The sequence below is a fragment of the Ranitomeya variabilis genome, chromosome 4 (genome assembly GCF_051348905.1).
Source record: "Ranitomeya variabilis isolate aRanVar5 chromosome 4, aRanVar5.hap1, whole genome shotgun sequence".
NCBI lineage: Eukaryota > Metazoa > Chordata > Amphibia > Anura > Dendrobatidae > Ranitomeya > Ranitomeya variabilis.
In genome coordinates this window covers 440,077,885-440,102,217 of record NC_135235.1, presented here as the reverse complement: position 1 = coordinate 440,102,217, position 24,333 = coordinate 440,077,885, and the positions used below count along the sequence as shown (strand labels likewise).

Here is a 24,333-nt window from a genome sequence, read left to right as displayed (position 1 = left end):
CACCCGAATTGTCCAGGGTAGTGCATACCAGAGAACTGGTGCAGCATGAGAAAAGTCTTGGAGGCGGAATAGGGAGGTGCAGATTATGAAGGATGTTAGTCTTAGGTAAATGTATTAAGTTATACTAAGTCTGCCATGAAGTTTATTGGATCTATAGTTTTGTGATTCTGAAAAGCATTCAGTACTTTGAAAATTAAAAAAAAAAAAAACAATTTGCCAAAATGGCACAAATATGGCACACTTATGGGTTGTTTTATTTCATGTGTGCATGCATGGACACGATGACCCTTGATGTCCATTCCAACTCTAACATTCTGTAATTCTATGATTCTATGTTTTTTGGTAGCATGCATGTACAGTACAGATAAAAAGTTTGGACACACCTTCCCATTTAAAGATTTTTCCGTATTTTCATGACTATGAAAATTGTACATTCACGCTGAAGGCATCAAAACCATGAATTAACACATGTGGAATTATATACTTAACAAAAACGTGTGAAACAACTGAAATTATGTCTTATATTCTAGGTTCTTCAAAGTAGCCACCTTTTGCTTTGATGACTGCTTTGCACACTCTTGGCATTTTCTTGATGAGCTTCAAGAGGTAGTCACCGGGAATGGTTTTCACTTCACAGGTGTGCCCTGTCAGGTTTAATAAGTGGGATTTCTTGCCTTATAAATGGGGTTGGGACCATCATTTGTGTTGTGCAGAAGTCTGGTGGATACACAGCTGATAGTCCTTCTGAATAGACTGTTAAGGCCCCGTCTCACTTAGCGACGCTAAAGCGATCCCGACAACGATACGACCTGTTAGGGATCGTTGCTGCATCGCTATGTGGTCGCTGGTGAGATGTCAAACAGTGAGATCTTCCAACGATCGCAGCTGCGATCTCACTGTTTGACATCTCACCAGCGACCTGTAGTGACCTGTACAACGATGTCACATGGGAGCTATTATGACGATTCAGTGTCTGAGTCGTCAACGAGGTCGTTGGTAAGGTGTCAAACACAGCGATGTGTGCTACCCAGAGGGACCTCAACGATCAAAAAACGGTCCAGGCCATTCCGACACGACCAGCGATCTCACAGCAGGGGCCTGGTCGCTGCTACGTGTCACACATAGCGAGATCGCTACTGAGGTCGCTATTGCGTCACAAAACTTGTGACTCAGCAGCGATCTCGCTAGCGATCTCGCTTAGTGAGACGGGGCCTTTAGAATTTGTATTATGGCAAGAAAAAAGCAGCTAAGTAAAGAAAAACGAGTCGCCATTATTACTTTAAGAAATGAAGGTCAGTCAGTCCGAAAAATTGGGAAAACTTTGAAAGTGTCCCCAAGTGCAGTGGCAAAAACCATCAAGCGCTACAAAGAAACTGGCTCACATAAGGACCGCCCCAGGGACGGAAGACCAAGAGTCACCTCTGCTTCTGAGGATAAGTTTATCCGAGTCACCAGCCTCAGAAATCTCAGGTTAACAGCAGCTCAGATTAGAGACCAGGTAAATGCCACACAGAGTACTAGCAGCAGACACATCTCTACAACAACTGTTAAGAGGAGACTTTGTGCAGCAGGCCTTCATGGTAAAATAGCTGCTAGGAAACCACTGCTAAGGACAGGCAACAAGCAGAAGAGACTTGTTTGGGCTAAAGAACACAAGGAATGGACATTAGACCAGTGGAAATCTGTGCTTTGGTCTGATGAGTCCAAATTTGAGATCTTTGGTTCCAACCACCGTGTCTTTGTGTGACGCAGAAAAGGTGAACGAATGGACTCTACATGCCTGGTTCCTACCGTGAAGCATGGAGGAGGAGGTGTGATGGTGTGGGGGTGCTTTGCTGGTGACACTGTTGGGGATTTATTCAAAATTGAAGGCATACTGAACCAGCATGGCTACCACAGCATCTTGCAGCGGCATGCTATTCCATCCGGTTTGCGTTTAGTTGGATCATCATTTATTTTTCAACAGGACAATGACCCCAAACACACCTCCAGGCTGTGTAAGGGCTATTTGACCAAGAAGGACAGTGATGGGGTGCTACGCCAGATGACCTGGCCTCCACAGTCACCAGACCTGAACCCAATTGAGATGGTTTGGGGTGAGCTGGACCGCAGAGTGAAGGAAAAAGTGCCAACAAGTGCTAAGCATCTCTGGGAACTCCTTCAAGATTGTTGGAAGACCATTCCCGGTGACTACCTCTTGAAGCTCATCAAGAGAATGCCAAGAGTGTGCAAAGCAGTCATCAAAGCAAAAAGTGGCTACTTTGAAGAACCTATAATATAAGACATAATTTCAGTTGTTTCACACTTTTTTGTTAAGTATATAATCCCACATGTGTTAATTCATAGTTTTGATGCCTTCAGTGTGAATGTACAATTTTCATAGTCATGAAAATACAGAAAAATCTTTAAATGAGATGTGTCCAAACTTTTGGTCTGTACTGTATATCTGTCATAAATCACAATACGGTATGAATAAAGCCTTAGACAATTTTGCAAAGAAAAACTTGGCCCCAATTCATCAAAACCTCTTAATAAAACAGGAGGCCCTGACAAGTGGCGTGTGCCTCTTTGCACCATGCCAGAAATCTTGATTCAGTCCCTGACTTGAGTAAGATTTCTGCCATAGGGAACATTACAGCTTGTTATGAATTAGATGAGCTGTGCCATCAAGCCACTGACCTGCCCTTGCCCCCTGCCAAAATGGATAAAGCAGGGAGAAACTGACATGAAAATGCCAAAAGTCACCAAATTTTTGTGCAACTACGAGTAGTGACAAAATATAGCAATTTTTCAAGCAGTTTACACTTCAAAAATTACTACAATTTAAATACATAGTATTCTGGGGGAAATGTCTATGTAAAATAATACAGATAGTCTCCTGGTTTTGCCTTACAAGTACTGATGTAAAATACTGTCCAAAACTCAAGTGTGAATGAAGCCCATTACAACGGCTACAATTTATCAGCTGCCTCATCCGTCAAACACAAACCTCGACCACAAGACGATCAAAAATTAGTGATGAGTGAATATACTCGTTACTCGAGATTTCTCGAGCACGCTCGGGGGTCCTCCAAGCATTTTTTAGTGCTCGGAGATTTAGTTTTTCTTGCCGCAGCTGAATGATTTACATCTGTTAGCCAGCTTAAGTACATGTGGGGGTTGCCTGGTTGCTAGGGAATCCCCACATGCAATCAAGCTGGCTAACAGATGTAAATCATTCAGCTGCGGCAAGAAAAACAAAATCTCCGAGCACTAAAAAATACTCGGAGGACCCCCGAGAATGCTTGGGAAATCTCGAGTAACGAGTATATTCGCTCATCACTATCAAAAATATATAGAAATAACAATTATTTAAAAATAAGATATTTGTACCGGTCTTTAAAGAAACGTCGGAATCCAAATGCTATCATTTTACACCCCGACTCTAGGACAAAAATTAAGGTGAAAATATAGTTACAGATCTTCAGGGCCTCATCCAATACCTAAAAGAAAACAATCAACATTAGCTTCTCTTTAGTCAAATCTTTTACATCAATGCTTGTGAACATAAATTTGTAAAAAATTGTGTATTTTTATTAATAGGTTTAAGATTCTTCATCCATTGGAGCAACTTAAACATAAAAAGTGTTGTCCATCTCTAGAGGCCTTTTTTTAACTTAAATATTTGTTTGTGGGGCTAAAAATCATTTTTGCTATTGGTATCTTTACAAATGTTGCACCTTTTGACCTTTACATAACATTTGTCTCCTTGTACATTCAACTCTGATGTGGTCTGCGTTCATGATGTTGTTTTTTTAGCCCAAAATACATGCATTTATGTACAAAAAATTGTCCTCAAGTGTGGAAAACCCTTTAAAGCTGACTAGGCCTGTTGCGACGGCAATTCTGGATTCTTCAAAATACTATATCATCACCAGACCCGTAGTAATCTAAAAGAATATTTTCCTCAATGTCTTTAACGCAGATTCCAACCAGTGAACTCAGATGAGTTTTTTGAGCAAGGGAGATGTACATCAAGTTAATGCTTTCTGTTAAGGATACATCAAATGCTAAAGTTTCAAGATGGTATTCAAATGTATTACTTGGTGTATCCCCTGACTGTAATGGGTAACATGTAATTCATCAGTGTACACTTTTCACTATATCTGACCTGTTTAGGATCCGCATATGTCCTTTTTGGAGGACAGAATGACATATTCTACCAAGCTTTCAGGTCATCCAAAGTGTACATGCACAATAATATATATATATATATATATATATATATATATATATATATATATATATATATATATATATATATATCTACTGTATCTATATCTATCTATATATATATAATATTATTATATATAATATATATATATTATATATATATATATCTAATTATTTTTTTAATTATAGTCACGAAGGAATGGATACATGTATTTTTAGTACTTTAGTAAAAAAATACCCATTTTTTAAATTTTAAAATCATATACAAACGGATACCTGTGTTTACGGTAACCATCAAAAACGTAGATGATAGCTTTAAAATAGCATGCTTATGTGTATGTTCCCTTATGTTTATGTTCCTAGCCTATACTGTATAGTTACATGCTATACATAAACTGAAAATGTCATATAATCATGGTGGATGCACTTTGTCCTCCACAGCGAGAGATCTCCACTGTGGCTCATAGTGTAAAGTAAAGTCAGTCCAGTGATCATTTTATCAGCCATGCAATTTAAATTACAAAGTGGGGAGTCTTTTAGAGGCAAACATCCCCTTAGAGGGGTTTTCTTATCATCTCTATTGGGTATAATTGCAAAGTGCTTGTAAAAACAAGAAACTTTGCAATGTATCTCTCAAGAGCAGATGGATTTTCAATTGTATAGTGTGCTGCTCGTTCCCAAGGTTACCGTCCACCTTATCAGTCTATCAGTGGTGGACGGTCTCCTGGGTAAGGAATGTGTGCTTGCAGGCTCTTTGCAGTGCCGCTTGCAGGCGCCCCCCAGAAGTGACTGGATCACTAGATCTGGCCAGCTTCAGATGCATGCAGTATCAGAGTGCACAGTTTAGGCTAGCTGCGTGACAATGCCGCTAGTCTGAACTGTCATCAGCAGGAGCACACTGATCCTCAGGAAACAGGTAGTCAGTAGTAGTAGCAGTGCGCTCCTAAAAACAAAGATCAGACAAATCCTTTAAATAACTTATTTAAACTAATTTTCCATATGATATACCAAGGCCATTTTTTCTTTTACCTTTGGCTGCTGGTAGTGTTCCATTGCCATAGTAACAACGTTGAGTCCAATAACCCCGGTAATAAAAAGATCCAGGTAGTGACTTGTGCACATATGATGTATAAGAAGACGTGCATGGGAGTACTCGGAATAATAAGGCTTGCACTGGGCTTCTACAAAGAAGGCAAACACAAACTGCATTCAATTAGGACTCCTGTGCAATGAGTTACTTCTAACAGAACAAGTCATTTCTGAGACCTCTAGCCACGTATGCCTTCTCCCAGTCATGCATGCACCCCATGCACTTGCAGTTGCCATGCTTTAGATCAGATAACTAATGCATAAACATAAGAGAAATAAAATTGCAAAACTTCATACACAATTAAATGTAACACATATTTCAGATTTTTACGATTGCTATTATTTGATCTGTCCCGGGTAACTAGTGTAGACATCATTTACTTGCACATAGAAATATCCAAGTCACATTACAAATTCAGAATTCACTGTACAGATGACAAAACGTGAGGACAGATAAAAACTTCAACAAAAGGACTTGTCCCAAACACAAAACTTACGAACATCCTATGGAAGAACTTGTAGAAGAAGAGATGAAAATGCAGAGAACAGAATGAAAAGCACGGAATACATTGTGCATAGTGGAACACAAATACTGAAACTGAGAACGACTTTACCACATAATGGGTTGTGTTGGTTAAGGAATTCCAGCCATCATTATAAGAGCACCTAGGTATTCTACATGGAGTGAATGGCAGATGCTCATCTACTTGTACATTACATTCATATCTGGAGCACAATACTGGGATTTACATGATCCTATACTTTCCTGGTTCATTCAAAACACAAATGATCAGCAAAAACCTACATTTGCATACATATTGGTTTCTGGCTATTTAGTAGCTAGGCTATATTTGTTCATTAGCAGCTCAGTATGAGTCCACAGATTGACAGTATTTGTTCCCTTTCCTGAGTCACTGCCGGATTAACAAAAATACAAAACTCCAACTTATAGAGCGCCACATAGCGATGTACTATCAGCGTTTTCCTAGCCATTGCATAATCCTTGCTATTTTTATTCTGTTTTTCTGTAGATGTGTGCATGTTACTAGTACGCTGTGTGGCAAGACGATTGCTATATTTCTCCATATATATGCATATACTGTGTATATATATATATATATATATATATATATATATATATATATATACAGTGGGGGAAATAAGTACCGTATTTGATCCCTTGCTGATTTTGTAAGTTTGCCCACTGACAAAGACCTGAACAGTCTATAATTTTAAGGGTAGGTTAATTTTAACATTGAGAAATAGAATATCAAAAATAAAATCCAGAAAATCACATTGTGCAAATACTATAAATTTATTTGTATTTTGCAGTGAGAAATAAGTATTTGATCCCCTACCAACCATTATTTGTTCTGGCTCCTACAGACCAGTTGCACGGTCCTAATTAACTTGTTACCTGCATTAAAGACAGCTGTCTTACATAGTCAGCTTTATAAAAGACTCCTGTCCACAGACTCAATTAATCAGTCAGACTCTAACCTCTACAACATGGGCAAGACCAAAGAGCTTTATAAGGATGTCAGGGACAAGATCATAACATATTACACTGTTAAGGTTTAAAATCCTGCAGTGCCTGCAAGGTCCCCCTGCTCAAGAAGTCACATGTGCAGGCCCATCTGAAGTTTGCCAATGAACACCTGGATGATTCTGTGAGTGATTGGGAGAAGGTGCTGTTGTCAGATGAGACAAAAATTGAGCTCTTTGGCATTAACTCACCTCCCCGTGTTTGGAGGAAGAGAAATGCTGCTTATGACCCAAAGAACACCATCCCTACTGTCAAGCATGGAGATGGAAACATTATGTTTTGGGGGTGTTTCTCTGCTAAGGGCACAAGACTACTTCACCACATCAATGAGAGAATTAATGGAGCCATGTACCATAAAATCCTGAGTGACAACCTCCTTCCCTCCACCAAGACATTAAAAATGAGTCATGGCTGGGCCCTTCCAGCTAGACAATGACCCAAAAGATAGTGCCAAGGCAACAAAGGAGTAGCACAAAATGAAGCACATTAAGGTCAGTGAGTGGCCTAGCCAATCTCCAGACTTTAATCCCATAGAAAACATATGGAGTTGGAGCTCTGGGTTGACAAGCGACAGCCTCAAAATATTAATGATGTAGAGATGATCTGAAAAGAGGAGTGGACCTAAATTCCTCCTGACATGTGTGCAAACCTCATCATCAACTACAAAATAGTCTGATTGCTGTGCTTGCCAACAAGGGTTTTGCCACCAAGTATTAAGTCTCGTTTGCCTGAGGAATCAAATACATATTTCTCACTGCAAAATGCAAATAAATGTATATAATTTATACATTTTGATTTTCTGGATTTAAACTTACAAAATTAGCAAGGAATCAAATACTTATTTCTCCCACTGTCTATACACATACATACATCCTATCCAGGAAAAGCTACATGAGGTATAGGGAAACTGAACACCCCTAGTATATTATACTTTGGCATTTGCTTTGGTAACTCCAGGATTTGTATGGAAAGATATGTAGGATTGGCAGCGAGGCACATCATTCAAGTGGTTGGAAAGGTTCACTACTGGATTTAGAAATTAGTTCAGTGTGTGTACTTTAAATGGGGAGGCAGAAGGTGTCTATGATACTCTGGGTTATAGATCACTGCTGGTCTTCAGTGCAATTAGTGTGAGGTAAAACACATCCTTTTGGCTTCTTTTTTGGGTGCTGAAGGCCAACAGTGTAGTCGAGGAAGCTATTGGCTAACTAGTTATCAGCTGAGCAGGTTATTATTTTGGATTTTGTTCCCGTCTCAGATTGCAGCGGTCCAACTTTGCCTACAGCTACACAGTTAATCTATCAGAACATATATAGATTAGAGTTAATGTCCATTAGGGCACTAAATCACCTCCGATCAGCTCCTTCCTTGTTGATCGGCGGTCGTTTAGTGGCCTGTTTATACAAGTAGACTGAAGTAAAGGATACACACTGAACAAACTGTAACAGATTGCTCAGTGAGCATAAGCATTTGTGCAATACAAAATAAAATTTCACCTAACCATCAAGCATTTTTCATGTTCGTTGGGTGATCAGCAGAGCAGAACTGGAAGAATTTTCTGAGGAAGAATGAAAATCCCTCAAAAAAGAATTGAAAGACTCTTGTCTGGCTACAAAAAGCACTTACAAGATGTGAAACTTTCAAAAAGGGGTGCTACTAGGTACTAACTATGCAGGGTGCCCATACTTTTGCATTGCCTATTTTACTTTTCGTAGTTTTTAAAATGTAAAAGATGAAAGAAATATACATTACCGTTCAAAAGTTTAGGGTCACTTAGAAATTTCCTTATTTTTGAAAGAAAAGCACAGTTTTTTTTCCAATAAAGCTAACATTAAATGATTCAGAAATACACTCTATACATTGTTAATGTGGTAAATGACTATTCTAGCTGCAAACGTCTGGTTTGTAATGCAATATCTTCATAGGTGTATAGAGGCCCATTTCCAACAACCATCACTCCAGTGTTCTTACGGTACTTTGTGTTTGCTAACTGTGTAAGAAGGCTATTGGATGGTTAGAATACCCTTGAAAACCCTTGTGCACAGCTGAAAACAGTTTGGCTGATTAGAGAACCTATAAACCTGACTTTCTTTTGAGCTAGTTGAGAATCTGAAGCATTACATTTGTTGATTCCATTAAACTCTCAAAATGGCCAGAAAAAGAATTTTCATGTGAAACTCGACAGTCTATTCTTGTTCCTAGAAATGAAGGCTATTCCAAGCGAGAAATTGCCAAGAAACTGAAGATTTCCTACAATGGTGTGTACTACTCCCTTCAGAGGAGAGCACAAACAGGCTCTAACCAGAGTAGAAAGAGAAGTGGGAGGCCCCGCTGCACAACTGAGCAACAAGACAAGTACATTGTCTGTAATTTGAGAAATCAACACCTCACCAGTCCTCAACTGGCAGCTTCATTAAATAGTACACGCAAAACGCCAGTGTCAACGTCTACAGTGAAGAGGCGACTCAGGGATGTTGGCCTTCAGGGCAGAGTGGCAAAGAAAAAGCCATATCTGAGACTGGCTAATAAAAAGAAAAGAATAATATGGGCAAAATAACACAGACATTGGACAGAGGAAGATTGGAAAAAAGTGTTATGGACAGACAAATCCAAGTTTGAGGTGTTTGGATCACACAGAAGAACATTTGTGAGATGCAGAACAACTGAAAAGATGCTGGAAGAGTGTTTGACGCCATCTGTCAAGCATGGTGGAGGTAATGTGCTGGTCTGGGGTTGCTTTGGTGCTGGTAAAGTGGGAGATTTGTACAAGGTAAAAGGGATTTTAAATAAGGAAGGCTATCACTCCATGTTGCAACGCCATGCCATACCCTGTGGACAGCGCTTGATTGGAGCCAACTTCATCCTACAACAGGACAATGACCCAAAGCACACCTCCAAATTGTGCAAGAACTATTTAGGGAAGAAGCAGGCAGCTGGTATTCTATCTGTAATGCAGTGGCCAGCACAGTCTCCAGATCTAAACCCCATTGAGCTGTTGTGGGAGCAGCTTGACCGTATGCAAAAAGTGCCCATCAAGCCAAACCAAAGTGTGGGAGGGGCTTCTGGAAGCATGGGGTGAAATTTCTCCAGATTACCTCAGCAAATTAACTGCTAGAATGCCAAAGGTTTGCAATGCTGTAATTGCTACAAAGGGAGCATTGTTTGACGAAAGCAAAGTTTGAAGGACAAAATTATTATTTCAAATAAAAATCTTTTTTTTGAACCTTGTCAATGTCTGCACTAGATTTTCAATTCATTTGGCAACTGGTTTAATTAATAAAAGTATGAGTTTTCATGGAAAACTCAAAATTGTCTGGGCGACCCTAAACTTTTGAACGGTAGTGTATATATATTTTGTCTAAAATACGAAGGATATATGTAATTTGAGTTCATTTCACCTTCAACTTGATTAACTGTTCATAGTAACAGCAATTTTGACAAGGGGTGCCCAAACCTTTACATGCCACTGTATGTATACAAAATGGAAATGACAAAAATACCAGAGATATTTTCCTCTGATTTGTCTTTCTAAGCTATATGTTTAAAGGAAGAAGGTAATATATCTTATGTAAAAGGCAAGCAATGCAATTACTTGTTTTTGCCAACCAGGTTTTAAAAATAATAGCTCTATGTGCCAGCAGAGTATAGACAGAAATCATAGGACCCCAGAGAAAATCTCAGATTGGACCCCCTGCCTCTACTTAGGGCTCTGACAAATGTATTGCATTTTTATTAAAGTTGATACTCTTCATAATTTCCTAACACATAAAGGTCCAAATCGCCTGATTTCATTCACAGTCAGAGAAATAAATGAAAAAACTTTGTCCGCCTGCAGCCATTACTAAGGGGGAGGACGTTCCTTTTAGTTTTTTTGTTGGGAACGCTATGCAATATCCTTTCCTTAATGGTAGCTGCAGGAAAAAGGTAGGACTGTGTCAAAATACAAGAGACGCAAAGTAGTGCCAAGCCTTGTCCTATCCTTGCTCCCATAGCAATCTCTAGGTGTGCCTCTATAAAAAAAGGTATGGTATGAAATTAGCAAAATAATACTGTCTACTGTTGACTCCTTTTAGTGCTGAGTGTCTTCTTTTGGGAATCTATCAATTACACCATCCCTTCGACTGTCAAATTTTAGAGAGTTGCTGTGTCTCTACTTCTATATACTTCCTTTGTAATGATATTTGGTATTCAAGATATCCCATTATTGTGGATTATTGGATATCTGATGAAATGACTCCATTTTATGGATATAACAATTTCATACAGAATAGCACTGATCTACTAATCTAGTTTTATCATATTTCACTATATGCCTTGTCCACACCCAGCTGACCAATTTGTAGATTCCATGGCTGTCCATTGGTCCAAGAATAGGAATCGCACAATAATATTATGTATCCTCAACTCTAAATGCACACTAAAAAAGTGACTTTCTCTCAATAGCTTTTAAGTTTTATATTCTATGTCTTAAAATACGAGATAAACCACTAAATTCAGGATTACTCTAAAACGAAGACATTTTTTCACATATTCTTCTGACTAGTTGTGCTAGTTTGTTTCATTTATTTAATTGAAGTTCTTCAGGATACAAAGTAATAAAACTGAGCAAAAGTTGTACCAGAGTCGGATTAACAGTAGCAGGCTATAGAGCAGGGGTCCCCAATTTCTGACTGCCAGCTTGGTGCACTACTATCAAGTCTACTCAACTGCTATGAAGATCCCGTGACCAGATGGTGACGTTTCTAAGCTCTGTAGATAAGAGTAGATCAAGATGCACATGTTCTGGTCACTGGGGTAATAGGTTAATATTTTAAGCTGGAGAAAGGATTATATTGCCAGGTAGAGGGATGGTTGAAGCTGGATGTGATGGTATTCTTGTATCAGGCACTTCCTCCACACTGATTGTGGGCAAGGTGGGAATTTCTATATGTAAGAATACTGCCTACAAGGGAGGAGGGCATGTAGGTGTACCTAATGTGAGCTGTCAGGATGTCACCACTCAGAGGGCGTTGGATGTGGCTTGCTACCATCTCTCAAAACTGAATGTGGCTCCTAAAGGGGTAGTCTGAAACTAACATTTGTTTTAATCCTAAATCTATCAATTTAATGTCATAATCTAATCTACACTTTAATTAAAAATTTCCTATTGTTTCCTCACTATTTACTCTTTTAACCTACTTAATGTTTGATGATGCTTCATTTGAGAACCCCCATTACATGCTGGGATAGTCAACCGAGTAGTCATCGGGGAGCAGAAGCTGTGGTCACTTCTGTAGCCGCTGTCCCCTCCCTGAAACAAAGCGTCATCAGTGACATCCTTTTCAGGGGCTGAGCTAGTCCATATCGGTTGTCAATTTCGAGTTATGCTCTGTAGGATCTTGTCGCTGTGCAATATTCTTCTCAGAACACAGTGACAGTGCGCTCCTTCGCCAGCTCAAACAAAAAATGATCAACTAGCAAGAGAGCACACTGTCAGTGCACATTATAAGGAGAAAAAATGGCAAGCAGAGACCAGCGCTGCTCTCAAGTTACGTCATTTTAATTTTTTCTGATATGGTTTCTCCATTTCCTATTTCTCTCTCCATTTCTTTTACATGGATGCCAGGTTCTAAGATACTATGCTATGCACAGCGCACTTTAGTAGTCTGTGACACACCCCATTCCTTGTAGTGTAGTATTGAAACTGAGCAGCTTATAAGTACAGTACTGCCATCTTAAAACGATATGTATTAATATGCCCCAACTTTTTCCCACTCATTTTACATGGACGTAGCAATGCAATTCATTCCTTTTTGCCCTTGATGGCCACTATTTACTGGTGACATTGACAGTAACAACACGTTATCTACGAATCACAACAACCTATCTCATGGTAATGGCACCATACAACACAGTATGAAAAACAGATCATCTTCAGAAGGTAAAAACTATCTCCCTAGCGCCACCTGAGAGCTAATTTCCATAGATTTTCTCAAAGGACCGACTAGTTGCTTCTTTGCAAGGGAATTGGTACCAGTTCAATAGAATGGATTGTCTGTAGGTTCATGCATTATCAATTGAATAATTTACAAGATTGATGCCATCAGATACCAGGCACTCTCTATTTTTAGCTGCTTATTAAATTGTTAATAAAGTATGCTAAAGTATGATGTGTCTCTTGAGTGATGACTCTTGTGAATTTTAACACCAAGATGAAATGTGTGAGCCATGAGATAACAAACAAGACTTCACACACAGCTTAGTTGACGTCTGACATCAGACAGCAATTAGTTACACGACAAAGCCACTGTGCTGGGACAATACACCAGATCTGCCAGTACCTTGTGTTGGACTGGCTGAGTGCTCCAACATTGTATCATCCAGCATTAGATCTAAAAGAATGACATGCTGTTAATTCCTGTCCCTTATGCCGTAGTACACTTTGATATTTGCCTAATGTGATGAATTACTTCTGGTATTGAACTTTATGGTAAGTTGTCAAAGACTGCAGCTTAAATGGAATCTTTCACTGGGTTTTTGCTACCCCATCTGACAGCAGCCTAATTTAGAGGTGGAGACACTGATTCCAGCGATATATCACATGCTGGGCTGCTTGCTGTACTTTTGAGAAAATCTCTGCTTTATCTTCTATAGATCTGTCAGTTGTCTGAATGCCGAGCTCTGTATAAACCCACCCACACCACTGATTGGCTTCTTTCTGTTTACACTATGCATAGTCAGAAAGCTGCCAATCCGTGGTGTGGGCGGGGTTATACAGAGATCATGAATATGGACGACTACCTGGCAGCAGGTTAACTAGTCCTCTAGTGATAATCTCCTGCTGAAGAAAACTTTGATTTTATCAAAACTACAGCAATTAGCCTAGTCAGTGACACAATGCTGGAATCAGGTTCTTTGTCTCTACATTATGCTGCTTACATATTAGTGTCTCTACATTATGCTGCTTACATATTAGGCTAGCAAAAACCCTACTGACAGATTCACTTTAAGGGAAGGTCCCTCTCTGCAACCTTTTGCATCCAGCATGAAACATTACAGAGTTTGCAAAGGTTTTTTTAAAATCTTAATTAAACACATCTTACTGTTTGGTGTATTAAGCTCCTATGGAAACCTATGTATCTCTATGGTAACAGATTACTAAAAAACTGTGTAATCTGATCCTAAAAAAAATGGTTCTGATTACAGGTTAATTCTTCAGAGTTATCATCCAATATTCTTCATTGGGATATGATTATATAACAATAATGAGTTACATGCTGGGTTATCTTGTTGCACAATGTGATTATATTTTAATTAGATCCCAAGAATATTGGATTTAGCTCTAAAGACCTGGAAGCTCACCATTTATTTATCTGTTGTACATGAGGACATGTTTAGTAGTGGGAGCTTTTGTGCTTCCATACAATCACATGCACTGAAGAGTGAGGGAGCTAGTTTTTCCCCTATATGTGGTACATTTATCCTGTAGTCACATTTTCAGGGCCATGGATGGGGTCTTAAAAGATGAGGGTCACAAACCCTAATGTATATGTATCCACATTTATGCATTGTTATAACTACACAGTGATTGCTGTAATATGACAATGTTGCCACTGTACTAGAATCAAATATTACCACAATGATAAATATCATCGCAATACTGTTACTTAACAAAACACACTATACAAAAACCAATATTACCAATAATGACCCTATATAACTACACAATCGAATAATCCCACTATATAGTTACTGAACAAAACACACTATAGACCAATATTACCACTATAGAGTGTTAGATACTCGTTCTACCCAGGGGCTCGGACACATAGGATCAAGCTGCAAAGGGATTCTTTGTTTTCTGTTATCATGGAGACACATACATCTGCGTAGGAGCTGGTGACAAAATACCGTAAGTGTTTTTTAGGCAATGAAATATTTGAAAGTTGCTTCATTTTGAAAATTGGATGGAAACTTTATGGCCGGTCGATATTTTGGAAAACAAAGACTGCACATAAAAACAGAAGTGTTCTTACAAACACTCCTTCCCCTTGCTGATAATGACCTTCTCAAGATGTTACATTGTGCCACAATGGGGAAACACTTTGAGTTCTACTAAAAAATATCCTGGGATGGATGAACACTAGCCACAAACTCCGTGAAAATGTTAGCGTACCTAATTCAACAGCCTCTAATATCTGTAGAACAAAGCAGGTCGGGTAAGTAAAGTATCTTTCCAGCTAAGAAACTATTTAAATTTGAGTTAGAATTTTTTATATCAGGACTAGTGATGAGCGAATATACTCGTTACTTGAGATTTCTCGAGCACGCTCGGGGATCCTCCGAGTATTTTTTAGTGCTCAGAGATTTCGTTTTTCTTGCCGCAGCTAAATGATTTATATCTGTTAGCCAGCATAAGTACATGTGGGGGTTGCCTGGTTGCTAGGGAATCCCCACATGTAATCAAGCTGGCTAACAGATGTAAAACATTCAGCTGCAGTGATGAAAACTAAATCTCCGAGCACTAAAAAATACTCAGAGGACCCCCGAGCATGCTCGAGAAATCTTGAGTAACGAGTATCTTCGCTCATCACTAATCAGGACACAAGAGGTTTGGCACAGTAACTGACCTGTATTTATAAAGATTGTCTACCCTCAGACAATGCTTGCCTACTAACCGGACACATGACTTCACACAGGTAATATATTGAATGTTTAAAGGGGTGGTCTGGTACCTAAAATGTCGTTTATCTACCGTATCTTTACACCCTAACCACTTTTATAATTAGCTTTATATACAATACCCTATACTTCTCTCTATCTAGCTAATGCCTAAATGCGTATTTTTATTTCACTTCCTGTGAGAAGAGTCTCAAATAGGATGTCACAGGAGGCTGGTGCTGCACTCAATTCCTTGCAGCATCTATTTAATCTCCTGGAACAGGACAACATCAGAAAGCAGAACTGCTGTTACGTACTACAGTTTCTTGCATTGCCTCCCTCTGAAGATGTCCTATATCAGTGGTCACGGTGATAGCATTTGTGGGAGAGGTGAGGGCAGCGCCAGCCCTGTTTCTATCTCCGCTACTGCTGCTTCTAACTATGGAACAAAACTGAGTGACTGACACCAATGACACACCCTAATAACGATTTGTTTGAGGGCAGTGCTATAAGCTGTGGGGGCACTGCAGATGTGACTCACTGCTTCTATCTCCACCCCCATCCTTTTTCACAGAATCAGCTGAGGCAGACATAGAAATTAGAAATAGAGTGCTAGCGCTGCGCTTACATCTCCCACAGATTCTATCATCATGGATCCAGGATATTTTCAGAGGGCAGCAATGCAAGAAACTGTAGTAAGTGACTGCAGCGCTGCATCCTGATGTTCTTTTGCAGGAAGGGAGATAGACACTACAGAAGTGCAACCTCAGCCTCCTGTAAAGTCCTATTGGAGACTCCTCTCAAAAGAAACATCACAGGAAGTGAAGTAAAAAGAAACACAATTATGAATTAGCTAGATAAGGAGAAGTCTAGGGTATTTTATAATAAAATCTAATTACAAAACCGGCTACGATGTAAAGGTAGATATTTTAGAAAGAGCATTTTAGGTACTCTACTAACCCTTTAAATAATGTTATTTTATAGAGCAAGAATATACAAGAAAAGCACATACATATCAATGTCTGTTAGCAATATATAATAATTCATAGAGTAGAATTTTTTGGCCCAGAAAATTTTCACGAGGGTGATAAATATTAATTGTGGGAAAACTGATTTAACTCTATGTCCAGGCAGCCATGTCTATAAATCATTATAACAAGGAAACATTATTATGCCATTAGGTCAACTTTATGAAATTAGGGTATTATTATGAGCAGACTCACAAAGGCTGCCTTGTCAGGTGAACAAAAAGATGTCAATGGTGACACGGTTAACATTATGCTGTCAGAATTGCCAAAGTCACCATTATAAAGTCAGTTATGGCATGCTTACAATAATGATGTCATTGCATGGCAGTGTGTGTGTGATAGAGTTGCCATGGTCAATATTATGATGTCAGTGACCTCATTGTTAGTTTTACAGTTTCAGTGTTGGCATGAGCAGTCATACAGACACTGCGGGGACAAATCATTAAGAGAGGCATAGTGTATGCAAGTCTCAGTAAGGCTACGTTCACATTTGCGTTGTGCGCCGCAGCGTCGGCGCCGCAACGCACAACGCAAACAAAAACGCAGCAAAACGCATGCACAACGCTGCGTTTTGCGCCGCATGGGTCCTTTTTTTGATTGATTTTGGACGCAGCAAAAATGCAACTTGCTGCGTCCTCTGCGCCCGGACGCGTGCGCCGCAGTGACGCATGCGGCGCAAAACGCAAGTGCGACGCATGTCCATGCGCCCCCATGTTAAATATAGGGGCGCATGACGCATGCGGCGACGCTGCGGCACCTGACGCTGCGGCGCAGACCGCAAATGTGAACGTAGACTAAAGGGCTCTTTGGAGTTCAATGTGCCAAATTAATCAAGAGGCACACAAGTGTACATCATTGTAGCTCTCTGACAATTGTGTATTAGATAGTAATACCTTTAGTAAATGTGGTAAATAGCACAATTTATATTTTTCCATCAATTCTCCAAGATACATTAACTTTTTGTTGATCTTTTTCTCTGATCAAAGCATACAATTGTCGTCACGGTAACTGTAGCTCAGTGGAAACCATGTTGTACTCACGTGTCCCGGCTCCAGTGCCGGGTCTTGCATCCTTCCCTTATGGCGTCTCCCTCTATGCTAGCCTGCGCTGGGTTACAGTGGTAGCCCGGCAATCACCACTGATGTTATCACCCTCACTCAGGCATTGAGAAAGCATAGTTCAGCAACAATGTGTCAGGAGTTAGCTTCACCTTCCATTTGGCTCACCTCCAGCAGGTGTATAATTATCGCTTCTGCTACTCCAGACGTCCATTGAGCGTCCAGCATTTTCTTCCAAGCCCAGTCCAGCATCTATGGGTGCTGACCACGCTTAGTATTCTGCTATCGCGATTACAGATTAGAAACTTCTCTCTAAAGTTCTTTACACCTTCGTCTCTGATAATAATGGATTGCACCTCTGCTGCGAGGTCCTGTTTGCGTCTCTGCTGTTATCAAGCTACAAGTTACACATTTGTTTTTGCTCATAAGCTGTGCTGAAACAAGCTTCAATCTCATTTCTGCTATCACGGTAACTATTGCAAGGTACGACTCTGCTTTTTCCTGTATCATATGAAAAAACAAGGCACTAAGGATAGTCACTTGTAGGTGCTCAAGTAGGGTATCGAGCCCTTCGTATCAAATGTTCAAAATAACTTGGCACTCAAAGATATTTTTGAACAACAGTGTGTTCATTTATTGTGGATCCAGACAATGAATTGTTGTAGAACGTTTTCGGTCCAACAAAGGACCATCATCAGAACAATCTGGTGCTCAGGGTCCATTTTATATGTCAGGACTGTGCGTCCATGGGGTGCGACTGAATGTCGCCAAGGATCTGCACTGCTGGCCAGTCTGGAGGATCAGCACTTCAGCTTCAGTCGCCAGGAGTACGCATCTGTTACTGCCAGCTTCTCTTGTCCATCTGCCATCCAACATGCCCTGCTGTTCTTGTCAGCACTGATCCACTTCTGCTGCATCATCGCCTCTGGTCTGTGCTGTAAACCAGGTGAGCCCAACATGATGACAATAAGGGAAGAGTCACGTGGCCGTATAAGTCAGAGGGGGACTGCAGCGCAATGCTCGGACTGGCCATCGGCTCTCTCGACTTGAGTGTGACAGGGTGTATTTCTAGGCAACTGTCACACTCAGGTCGGGAGAGCCGACAGCCAGTCCGAGCATTGCGTTGCAGTCCTCGTCCAAGTTATATGGCTGTGTGATTCTTCCTTAACAGGTAGCATCATATTGTGAAGATGGTTATACCACTGCTGACATTTGGAGAGCAGTATTCTCCTGCCTTGTATGGAGTATCTTTGGGATGTGCAGCCGACAAATCTGCGGCAACTGTGTGATGCCATCATGTCAATATGGACCAAAATCTCTGAGGAATGCTTCCAGCACCTTGTTGAATCTATGCCACGAAGAATTGAGGCAGTTCTGAAGGCAAAAGGGGGTCCAACCCGTTACTAGCATGGTGTACCTAATAAAGTGGCCGGTGAGTGTATATGTTATGTGTTGACAGAATTAATGTATATGTCATTCCCAGCACTATGATTAGTACTGTAACATTATTGTTATATAATTTTTATTACAATTCTTTTAGGATTTTGATGCGATGCATAGTATGATGGTATTAATTAAGATGTCAAGGTTGTAATCACAACATTATGGATACTAGGCTCTACCGTTTAGGCATCTGATTGATGCATACATTAGCAGATGTATTACTGATGGATAATATCTGTAGACGATGATGGTATGAATGAGAGCATATTATAAACTATCAGCACATAATGCATCTGAGAGATCCAAAGGAAACTGGTGCAGAAATAGAAAAAGAAAACCCAGCCAGTCTATGGTGTAGTATGTCACTGCATGCAGATAATGATTCCAAAAGGAAGTGAGAAATAGGCTCACCAAATAATACACTTCCTTACCCAGTGGTAAATGTCTAACTCCAAGACATTTACAAATTAAAAAAAACTGCAGGGGCATAAATAACTAAAAACATAATCACAAGTCTTTTTTAGCAGTTTTTAAAATTTCTATGGAAAAGTGCATTCTGCATGTAATAGTTGTGAAAAACGGGACACTTAAACACACTGCATGTTATACTAAAAATATTTAGAATTGAGAGTCCTCAGTGGTTGATACCTTTTAATGGCCAACTGAAAAGATGGTAACAAATTGCAAGCTTTCGAGACTCAAAAGAGTTCAAATGGACATGCATGTTATACTATAATGTATTCTTACACAAGGACACTAGATGGCGATAGTGATATGCAAATACTTCATATAAACCAAAGACAAGGACATCCATGATTGGGTCACAAATAGGAAGAAAAACTAAATAAACAAGGATAAAGTGCAAGATATTTGTGAGTCGCCCTACCAGGGCAGCGGGGTACTCGGTACCGGGTCCGGTCTTAATGGGGATGTCACGGTGGCTGCAACCCGGTCGGTGGCCCTGGGCGCCCAATTGAAGGGGAAAGGTCTTTTAAGGGTATGTGCACACGTTCAGGATTTCTTGCAGAAATTTCCTGAAGAAAACCGGAAATTTTCTGCAAGAAATCCGCATTTTTTTTTTTGCGTTTTTTTTCCGTTTTTTTTCGCGTTTTTTTAGCATTCTGCAAGCGTAATTAGCTTGCAGAATGCTAAAGTTTTCCAAGCCATCTGTAGCATCGCTTGGAAAACTGACTGACAGGTTGGTCACACTTGTCAAACATAGCGTTTGACAAGTGTGACCAACTTTTTACTATAGATGCAGCTTATGCAGCATCTATAGTAAAAGATAGAATGTTTAAAAATAATAAAAAAAATAAAAAAATGCTTATACTCACCCAGACATCTCCTCACCGGCGTCCGGCTCCTCTTCCTATAGCTGGTCTGTGCGCACAGGACCTTCCGTGACGTCACGGTCACGTGAGCGGTCACATGACCGCTCACGACCAATCACAGGACAGTGACGTCATCGGCAAGGTCTTTCGCCGCACACCAGCTACAGGAACCGAACGGCAGCGTGCAGTGGAGGCGGGAAGACATCGAGGGTGAGTGTAGGACTGTTTTTTATTTTAATTCTTATTTTTTGACCACTTATATGGTGCCCAGTGCGTGGACGAGAGTCTCCTCTCCTCCACCCTGGGTACCAACCGCACATAATCTGCTTACTTCCCGCATGGTGTGCACAGCCCCGTGCGGGAAGTAAGCAGATCAATGGACCCCTAGGTGTGCGGAATCCCCTGCAATTCCGCATTTTAATGAACATGTTGCTTTTTTTTCCGCGATGCGATTTTTTCGCGGAAAAAAAGGCTACATTTGCACAAAAAATGCGGAATACACTTAAAATAATAGGAGGCATATGTAAGCGTTTTTTTCGCGTTTTTATCACGTTTTTATAGCGAAAAAACACGAAAAAAATGCGAAAAATACTGAACGTGTGCACATGGCCTAAGGAGAATGTGGATAAAGTCTATTGTTCGTGAAGCCACCTGTGGTGTTCTGTCAGTAGGGACCGATGCTGCTTAAAGGCGTCCTCTGGGGTGATGTTGCAGCAAGATGGTAACACTTCCCACAGGTGAAGCAGGGTCCCCAGGGCTTCCCAGGTGTAGGCCACCGATGGTGTGGTGGATGGTGTGGGAATAACGAGGACACAGGTTTGCAGTCTTTACCTGGTTTACTGTAGGCTTCAGGCAAACGCAGTAAGGGAACCAGATCACAGGACAGGCAGGGTCCGGCCAGCTTGGAAGCGAATCCAGAGTCCCCTTCACCAGGTGGAGATGAAAGCCTTCCTCTAGAGCGGTGGTGTTGTAGTCCCTTACTGCCTATGGCTTCAGATAAGGTCCTCACAGTTCTTCTCTGTTCCCCATATAGGTTAGGACACAACCCGTATGACAGGTGAACTGGGCCTTTTGACAGGGTCTCTAGGATGACCCGGGCCCTATAATTATCACTGTGTCTCCTGGGTGTAAGGCGGACAGATAACTGGCAGTTCAGCTGTCCTGCTGGTTTGTGCTGTGTCCCTTAAGAGTCCGACACGGCCTCGGATTTCCGGCTACCGGAATCTGTGCTAGCCAGGGAGGTAGCCAAATTACTGCTCTGCTCCCCTGGTGTCACTCTCCTGTGCCTTTTCTCTCCTGCACACTTTCCACAAGTTGTTCTTTCCTTCTCAGTTTCCTTTTTCTGCCAGGAGCTGCAGACCCCCACGTCTGCTCAGCTGTTCTCCTATTGTACCAGCTCCGCCTCAGCTGATGTTCCACGATAAGCTCCCTTCTGGCAATCTCTCTCTACCGGGGCTGTAGTACCTCAGACTACAGGGCCCCTTCAGACCTTCTGACACTTTATGTCTGTCTGCTCTCTCCTCTGTCTCTCTGACATGAACTGACTGACCTCTTTCCCTCCAACCAGAATGTATTTATAAGGGAGTTCACCAAAAACCAGGTTTAGAGCTCCCCCTTCTGGCCTGGAGTATGAACGTCATGTATGTGAGATTTACCTGGTGAAAGATATCCTTCATCGCTCCCAAATGTGACATTCCTCTCCCCAAGGGGAAGCAATGCCACTCTGATGACCAGGACCCTGGGGCGCCACATTTGCACATTACTTTTTACTAGATATAAATTCCATCATTTGTGGGTATCCATTGCTATATATTCCTCCACCATAAATCAATAGTGGACAGCACGGTGGCTCAGTGGTTAGCACTGTTGCTTTGTAGCTCTAGGGTTCAAATCCCACCATAGATAACATCTGCAAGGAGCTTGTATGTTCTCCCTGTGTTTGTGTGGGTTTCCTCTGGGTTCTCCAGTTTCCTCCCAGACTCCAAAGCCACGCTGATAGGGAATCTAGATTGTGAGTCCCATTGGGGACAGTGATAATAATGAATGTAAAGCGCTGTGGAATATGATAGCACTATATAAGCAATGCAAAACAATAATAAATAGTACATGAGAAAATAACAAACTTTAAAATACATCTTATTGTAAAAATCTGCTTTCTTTCTTCTCCTGGACTGATCATTCTCAAAATTCTCATTTCCCCATTACTGAGATAGGAGATGACAGTTGGTGCTCATAAGGTTCCATGGAGAACTGTATCTGACGCTTCAGGAAGACTCGCAGCAGAATGTTTGTGTCTTCTTCTAGCTCCCTCCTCCACTCTTCGCGCCATAGGATTTGAAAAACACCAGTTGTAATTTCCTATCTCAGTAATGGGAAAATCTGTATTCATTGAATACAGATTTTGGCCACTAATCGATAAGTGAAAGATCAGTCCAGGAGGAGACAGAAGCAGATATAATAATAATAATAATAATAATAATAATAATCTTTATTTATATAGCGCCAACATATTCCGTAGCGCTTTACAGTTTAACAGCTTCAAACACAACAGTCAGATTTCTCTAGTAAGATATATTATAAAGTTTCTTATTTTTATGCATACTATTGATTTTTGAAATAAAAATTAAAATAACGATTATTCTTTAATAAAGAATGTTGACATTAATGTGAACTACGGATATACTAGATTTCTGATCTTTATCCGATAATCAGATCACGCACCCATACAAGTTGATATCATCCAAGTGCAGGCCAATCAACGAGAAGATGAAGAAATTAAGTTTTCTATCTTCTCCGCACCTATGATGCGATTCTCATATGCGGGAGAATCGGATCGCACTAAGATGACACTCGGATCAAATTTTGTCAAAGTTTGAACCAAGGTTCTTTAGAATAATCGGTCTCATTCTCTCGCATGAGCTAATCGACAGCCATGTGACCCCAGCCAGAAAGTGACAGCTCCACTCAGAAGAAGGAGAGCATTCTCAGAAGAGTTCATGTGGGAGGAAGTGGAGCAGAAGTCTATGTTGTGAAGTTTCAACCAAAGGTTGCAGAGCAGTGAATAAGTAAATGTGGCCAATTCTACTGCATAGCTCTGTAACATGTTAATGTCTGTGGTGTCAGGGACCTAATTAACAGCATTACATCTAATTTTAATCAGTGCATTAGCTTAAAAAACATCATGCAATAACTATTCTGGGGCATGTTCTGTTATAAATCCGAGTTGGACTGACCCCCTGTTATTCCTTTTTTAATATCCATGTATTTACAGAATAACAGAAGGATACAGTTCTACTAAAAGTTTCTTCAGAATGGTTATTTCACTGACAATACAAGTATTTGCTAAATAAATGTCAAGTTTCAGGTCTGCTTTAAGAATTTTTTTCAATTTTGGACATTATAAAGACACTGACCATTTTTAAAGATATCAAACATAATTTTTTTAGCTCTACTTATTAGAACTTTCTCCGATTATCTCAGATTTAAATTGCTGTGGGACTGCAATAGGGCTTAACTTCACTCCTAATTTGCAAATTCATGCATGGTTGGAAGAATGATATTTATATAAACTCCAATCTTTTTTCCCAATTTTCTTTTTCTGCCTTCCTAATTTCACAGTAAAGTAAAATAATTGCTTGGACCTTGAACATTTTCATTTCTAAAATAAAAGTTAATTTAAGAGGTTTATTAGAAACCGCAAAAAAAAAAGCCCACACATTCACATTGATGTTAGGCTTATAGAGCTGAAATTCCAGAAAGAAACATTCTGCTGCTTTGGATTTCAACCATTTCTAAAATATTGTCTTTGCCCAATCTGCAAAACAGGTAGCCTTAGGCCATGTTCACACGCTGCGGTTTTTACCGCGGAACCGCCGCGATTTTGATGCTGCGGGTCCGCAGCAGTTTCCATAGCGTTTACATTAACATGTAAACCCTATGGAAACCGCAAACCACAGTGCACATGCTGCGGGAAAAACCGCGCAGAA

At 40.4% G+C, this 24,333-nt stretch overlaps 1 protein-coding gene across 1 annotated transcript in view; it reads right to left on the bottom strand.

Moving 5' to 3' along the window:
* The window catches only part of CACNA1G (calcium voltage-gated channel subunit alpha1 G), a 462,994-nt gene that overhangs the window by 100,813 nt on the left and 337,848 nt on the right, over positions 1–24,333 (bottom strand). The window contains exons 26-28 of the mRNA XM_077251459.1: positions 13,168–13,218; positions 5,242–5,393; positions 3,373–3,482 (exon numbers count right to left, since the gene is read on the bottom strand). Of these exons, the coding sequence (XP_077107574.1) occupies positions 3,373–3,482; positions 5,242–5,393; positions 13,168–13,218 (313 nt within the window). The remainder of the gene's footprint in view (positions 1–3,372; positions 3,483–5,241; positions 5,394–13,167; positions 13,219–24,333) is intronic.